The 6,947-nt window shown below is 39.5% G+C and overlaps 1 protein-coding gene across 7 annotated transcripts in view; it reads left to right on the forward strand.

Moving 5' to 3' along the window:
* Positions 1 to 1,905: 1,905 nt before the first annotated feature.
* The window catches only part of mapkap1 (MAPK associated protein 1), a 272,616-nt gene continuing 267,574 nt past the window's right edge, over positions 1,906 to 6,947 (forward strand). For 3 of the 7 annotated variants that reach the window (XM_069888225.1, XM_069888204.1, XM_069888217.1), the window contains exons 1-2: positions 1,908 to 2,142; positions 5,094 to 5,180. Coding sequence is in view for 4 of the 7 variants with exons in the window: in XM_069888204.1 (XP_069744305.1) it covers positions 5,103 to 5,180 (78 nt within the window). In the remaining 3 variants the exon portion in view is untranslated. Of the gene's footprint in view, positions 2,143 to 5,093; positions 5,181 to 6,947 lie in introns of all 7 variants that reach the window. The other 4 variants (XM_069888232.1, XM_069888209.1, XM_069888222.1 and 1 more) reach the window with 4 other exon arrangements.

A 6,947-nucleotide genomic window follows, 5' to 3' on the forward strand; every position in this document is an offset into this window, starting at 1 on the left:
CTGTTTTTATGTTTAAAATAAATTAAAGGCAACTTTTGTTTAAGTAACCATTTGTCTTGGTGAATTTCTATTGCTGTTGGGTTTTGGGATCCTCTGGACTCATAATAGTACAAACTCCTTACAGACAGCATGGAAATTGAACCCCAGTCCTGATTGGTGGTGCTGTAAAGGTGTTGCACAAACCGCTACGCCAACTGTTCTATGGCTTTCTTAAAGACTTTTATTTTCAAATTAATATTAAATGATACGACGTCACTTACATTTTTCATTTGGTGATGTATGATGGGTTTACTGATGGTTTTGTTTCAAATAAATAAACTTTTCCAAAATATGATCAGAAAAGCAATATGATAATAAAATTTACTTCCCTTTGAGGGAAGTTATAACAGTCTGAATTGAAGCTCATAGTCAACAAAGAAATTCAAGTTGTTGAAAAATCAATGCTAAGAGACAGCATAAAATGCTGGTGATTTATATTATGGTCTATCTGATGGATACAAAATGATCCCAATAACATCAGATATGTAGCGAAATGATAACAACTGTCAAGCCTTAAATTAATACTGGACAACAACTTTTTTCAGAAGGGTTCATAAGCTTCAAGATGTGCACAAAGATAATTTCAGATTTGCTGTATGTCAGAAACTGGAAAAACATTCACGCTTATTGAATTTAGCATGTTTAATGTCCTAAAAAAGTTTTGAAGCAGATTTTTATTGGTACTTAGCATCTGATGCTCCTCCTGTCAGTGTCCAACAATAGATGGCCAGCATTGATGGATTCCAGTTGCCCTGATACCGCCTTTCCATGGTCACAGTGTCCTTTCACCATGATCAATCAGCAGGGAAGAAGTCCAAGTGCAAATACACTTCGCAGTTTTGTATGCATGACTTAAAATAAGACAGGAAATCAGAAAAATAGGATATATCTATTTTGTTTACTATTTATAGTAATATTGTATATTGGTCATAATCTGAATGTTTGCACCATGTTGCTGCCGCAAAACACCGAATTTCATGACAACATTCGGATTTGACAAGAACATTTTAAGTTGATTTTCGTGATCAACAGCTCAAAATCCACTGCAGGTGGCGGAAATCTGAAATAAAAGCACCATGTGCTGGAAGCACTCAGCAGGACAGGCAGCATCTTCAGGAGTAGAAACGGTGTTGACGTCGCAACAGTTCCGACAGTGTTCGACCTGAAATGTTTGACACTTTTTCTCTGCACAGGCGCTGCCTGCCTGAGTGTTTCCAACAGATTCGAGTTTTTCCTTTACAATGATAATGATTCACATGTTGTGTGTGTGTATAGTATATATATATATAGAGAGAGAGAGAGAGAGAGAGCAAACGTCAGTGGTGATTTAGGTGGGAGTAGGAAGGTCACTTACTTTAGGACATATGTATACCCCTCCAGAGCCAACTTGCAGGCTGGCGTTTGCTGTGCCATACTGGGTGCAGGAGGCCTTGGCGAAGGTCCTATTGGTCTGATGAAATGCTATCAGGTGGAACTAAGGAGGAACATTTGATGTGCACTGATGATCTGGTCGTTGATACAGTGATGGCTGTATTTCAGTAGTGGTTACACTTTAAAAGTACATCCTGGAAAGTGATTTGCAGCCTCACGAAAGTGCCCTGAAAGGCGCTACAGGAATGCAGTCCTTTGCCTCCATCCAAACCTGCCGCCTTCAGCACTACGAACTAGGACGCCAAGCCTCACGCCAACCTGCGCTCTGCCACCTCCCCAAACATGCCGGGACCCAGCGCAAACCGTTGACTACTCTCTGTTGATTGGCTGCGAGTTTGCCCTCAACCAATCCGCTTACCGCATCTATCCAATCAGAAACTGCTTCTCCCAGGGGATTGATCTGACTGGCCGCTGAAGCCGTCACTCGGCCAGTTTGAGGGCTGGATTTCCGGCGTCCCTTGGCCCGCAGCTGCCTGGCAGCCAGGGCACGGTGGGTGGAAGACGGCCGGGCTGTGACGCCGGTTCTGGAAGTGGCGGACGGGGCCAGTCTTTGAGCTGACTACCGATGTGTCCTTCGGGCTGTGGGGAGTAGGGCGCGACGTCGGCAGCGATGTACAGGTGACACACGTGTTGGGAGAGCCCGACCGTCGGCGCTAGGTCCTGTTGCTAACGGTACGTTTTTGCCCCCGCCGCCTTGGAGGCCTCAGGCCTGGGGCTGCCCTTAGGCTCCCGGCAATCCTCAGGCCCCTCGGCCCCGCCTAGTAGTTTGTTTACTGCCGTGTTGACAGCGCTCGCAAGGCCAGGCGCCTGTTTCGTGGGTCAAAGTCGTCCCGAAGTTTGTTTATTCCCCGCTCCCTGAAGGCCGAGCCGTCACCCCGACACGGCTGTGAACCCGACGTGGCAAAGAATGCGACGCGTTACTGTGGTTCATTTCGCACACGTTTGCAGGACATATGGGAATAAACAAGACCGTGGGGTTCATGGGACAAAGCCTGTCTCGGATTGAAGGATATTGCAAGAAGTCTGTTTTATTTTGGCATTAACTGATGTTGATTACTTGACATTGTGGGTGTGGGGGGGGGGGTATTTCTATTTTAATCCTATTTTAGCGCGCAATCCAAGTTGTACTTTGCGATTAAAAAAAAAAGAAAAATGCTGGAAGTATGCAATAATCAGTTTAGTTCTGCTCAAAGGTCGTTGACCACACATTCACTCTGTCTCTGTAACTGCTTCTTGTGTGAATTACCACCATTTTCTGATGTTTTCTAGGTAAATTGTTAACGTTGATTGTTGACAGCATGTCCAATATTGAAGTATACTCAGGACTTAAATGATCTGTTTGTTGTTATTTCATTATGAACCCAGTAAGTTTGTTTCAGCAGTGATTTATGACCATGTGTGCTTAGGAAAGTTGGAAGAGTGGAGACCACTTTAAACTCTGCAATCCGTTTCAATAATATGTCTTACTTTCTCTTAATTGTAGATTTCAATATTGTGTGAAGGTAATGGAAATTCTCAATTATAAAGTAAATTACAGAGGACACCACCTTTGTGGAACAGCTCTTTTAGTTTGTGTGAGTTTATTTGAAATAAGACGAGATTGAGAGACCTGCTGGAAACTTGATAATACTTTTAAGAATTTTGGAGGTGGTTTAATTTAAAGATTTCAGTTGACTTGGGTAAAGAGGGTGGATTTTATAAGGATCTGATAGTGTTTGAAAACTGTGCAAGTCATTTGTTTTTAATGATTTTACCTTGTTGAGTGTTTGAAGACCTGCAAGTCACAAGTTTGGATACAACTTGGAAGAAATGTTAAGTAACTTCATTTATGTTGAATAATGGGATAAATGGTTTCAGGTTTGGAAAATGTGATGCAGATTAGGATTTATCTGGTCCTGGAGTGATTTGAAACCGGAGAAGGCAATTGAATTTGCTCAAGGCTAGAATTGGGTTAATTATCCTTATTGCAAACTAATTTTGGATCTCTCAATTTTTCTGGAGGATGGGATGGTGACCAAGAGAGATTTGAAATATTTGCACCAAATAAGATTGGCTGTGATTGCTTGCTCATGATGTACATAGAGGTGAAAGTGAGTATTCTTCATGAGAAGAATGCATCTTCTGAAGCATGATGTAAATAGTTTAATTTTTTCTGATTCAAAAGCTCGGTTGGGAGTTGAAAGTGTTGAGAACGGTTCTTGGCCTTAGCTTTTTGATATTTAATTGGTGATGGTTCATGCAGGACTAGTTATTTCTTTTCAGAATGAAGGTTTTGCAAACAAAGGAAGCCTTTATTATACATCCCAAATTTCCCTTGACAGGTTGACTTTTCTTGCCTCAGTAATGTAATTGAGTGCCTTGCTGGGCTTGTGAAGAAGAGCTGTTAAGATCTGAACCCATTGGGGTGGATCTGAAGTCACAAATGACTTGTGACTTCTTCCTTGTGGAACATTGATGGATCAATTGAGTTTTTAAAAGAAATTGTTTTGTATTTAACAAACTTTAGACAATTTATGTTCCTGGAGCTATTGCTGTTGAATCTGAACACTCATTGTGGATTACGTTTAGTTTCACTCCTGGCAAGCAAGTTGATGATATGAAGTGAAAATGGGTTGTTTTGTGGTAGAGCACGGTGTTGATGGTCTGATGATCCTGGATTCCTCCAGTTTACTGCTTGCATCTTATGTGAGAAGAATTTTGTTCAAAGAGAATTGGAATATCCTCAATCAGCTCCTATTGTGAGCAAAGTTGCTCTGAATTTGGTGCCATGGCATTTTTCCTTTTCAGTCAAGAGGATGTCTGTTATGGGAAAACATCGAGAGGTTTGAGAATAGCTTGTTCATTGATTTGGGTCATTATCTAGACTGTTGAACCAGAACGGGGAAATGTAATGTGCTTTTGGCTTTGTAACAATTCATGGACTGAATATGCCCAAAATGAGTTATGTTTGATACAATTAAGATGCCCCAATTTATCAAACAAGTAAAGGTTTTTAATTTTTTAAAGAAAAAACACTTTTGTCTCTGTTTAATTTTCAACTGTTTTTGTTGTTATTGTAATTAACCAGGAAAACTTGGGCCACGAACTCTGAAAATGGTCATCTTTTGTCTCCTTTACTACTTATTTTGCTCCATGGTAGAAATCTGCAATCTACTTTCCTTGAAGAATTTTGACCTTTTAAACAGTCACTATCAACAATGATTTGATTTGGTTCTATTGGATCATACAAAGTGGTTTTAGCAAGATTTTTGAAGGTTATCTTGCAGTTCTGATTACTGAATCATGATATCAGTTATTGATATTTCCATCTATCTGTAGAAGGTTGAATTTGTGCCATTCTCATTTTGCCTTCTCGGGCTGTCCTTCAGAATTGAGGTTGACCAATGGCCATTGTGACAGCTGTACCAGATTAGTTTGGTTTTGAAGTTATGTTTGGTAACTGTATTTTCATTACAACCAGTAAGTTGCTGAGGACACAAGTTTTTTGCAGTGTCTAATACACTCAGCCATATATTGGAAATTCATGATGGAACTCAAGAAGAGGTGAAATTAATCATCCACTCGCACTTTTGGTTGAAGACGCATGCAAATACTTCAGCCTTGTCTCTTGCACTTGTATGCAGGTCTCCTCCATGCTTGAAGGTGGGATGTTCATGGAGCTACCTCTTCCCATTCGTTGCCTGATTGTCCATCATTCTCAACTGGATGTGGTAGGGTTACATAGCTTTTCACTAATCTGTGGAGTTTGGGACTGCTTAGCTTTGCCAGCTTGCTTCATTTGGTGTTAAACATGCAAGTTCCTTTGTGATGTAGCTTCAGTAGGTTGGTGTTTCTTGTGCTGCTCAATGTAAATTTATCTACATTCTTCATGGAATCTAGGGTGATTTCCAAGGTATTAAAATAGGTGTTCTCTTAAAAAATGAAGTTTGCTCACAGCAGCCATTCCATCAGTCAGAACAAGTTTTTTATGCATAGCAGGTAACTAGAAAATTGAAAGCTGTCTTAGGCCTTTGTTTGAACTAAAGCTATAATTTTTCTAATGATACTGAATTTGTGCTCCTGTTGCTGTCTGAGAAATAGTGGAGAAATTTAGCTGAATTTTACCATAGTTTTGAAGATGTCCAAGCTATCATAAAATTGTGCATTCCAGTGAAAAACTAAATTTAAAAAGCTGCTTTATAAATTAAAATATTCCTTCTTGATGGTGTCCTTGTGAAATTTGGCTGTACTGCTTTGATGTCAATGTTAGGACCATGTGAGAGAGCTGTGCACAATTCAACAAAGACAATGTACAGCTTTATCTGAAAGGCCTGTTGTCATCTGAGTCTTCCTAACACTCCCACCCTGATCGTATGTCTGCATATGAAATGTTTCTGTCCACTTTAAATCTTCACAAAATAGTGCATTTTAAATGCTTTCTAATTTAAAACAATGACTTCGAATTGTCTTTGAGATTGAATTAGATCTCACTTTTTCTCTGATATTTCATAATTGGATGCCTAACTATCCCAACCACTTCAAGTGGAGAAATCATTTGAAGAAGTTGATTAAAAGTTGCAATTCTTATTGCTTTTAATAACTCATGGTTTTAATTGTCTCAAAGTACACCCTAGTTTCTTACAGAAGGATTGGGGCTTAAAATATCAATCTTGGCAGTAGTGACAAGCAATTTTCATCAATTATTACTTTAAAGATGTCTGAAGTTGCAACTGAATCTGTTCATTAAAAAGCTGATGAACCCAAATATTATGCATGTTCGAAGTTCAAGCTTGCTTGCACTGAAAACAGTGTTATCAGCATTTGAAATGACTGTTGTAGATGAATTACTTTTCTGCATTTTGTGTCTTTCTGTTATAAATTATCTTTCCTCCAATGAATGCTCAGTTTTCTGGAGCTAACCATTGGGTGAAAGGACTCAAAGAATAAAAAAAGAATAATTTCTTCCATTTGAGTTGTTTTAATTGAAATTTTTCTTAACCATGATGTTTTTGATTAGTAATTTGAATTTTTTGAACTATTATTGTGATTTGCTGTCATTCAACACAAAACTTGTTTATAGTATGTTTAAATAGCTTTAAATGAGTATATGTTCTATAATTGGTAGATATATTAAGGTGGGGCATGTCGGGTCATCGGGTCATTTTGTTATGCAAGTAGTTCATTTGACCTATTTATATTGATTAATGCAAATTCTTTATATTTTGAGAATTTCTTTCTTTATGAAATCGGCGACTATTGGCCCCCATGTTCATTAATTTGATTTAGAGCAGTGCTTCCCAACCTTTTCCTTTCCACTCATGCTTCTGCTGCTTTGGCTTGGCTTCGCGGACGAAGATTTATGGAGGGGGTAAATGTCCACGTCAGCTGCAGGCTCGTTTGTGGCTGACAAGTCCGATGCGGGACAGGCAGACATGGTTGCAGCGGTTGCAGGGGAAAATTTGTTGGTTGGGGTTGGGTGTTGGGTTTTTCTTCCTTTG

Source organism: Narcine bancroftii, chromosome 1 (assembly GCF_036971445.1).
Source record: "Narcine bancroftii isolate sNarBan1 chromosome 1, sNarBan1.hap1, whole genome shotgun sequence".
In the NCBI taxonomy this organism is placed as follows: domain Eukaryota; kingdom Metazoa; phylum Chordata; class Chondrichthyes; order Torpediniformes; family Narcinidae; genus Narcine; species Narcine bancroftii.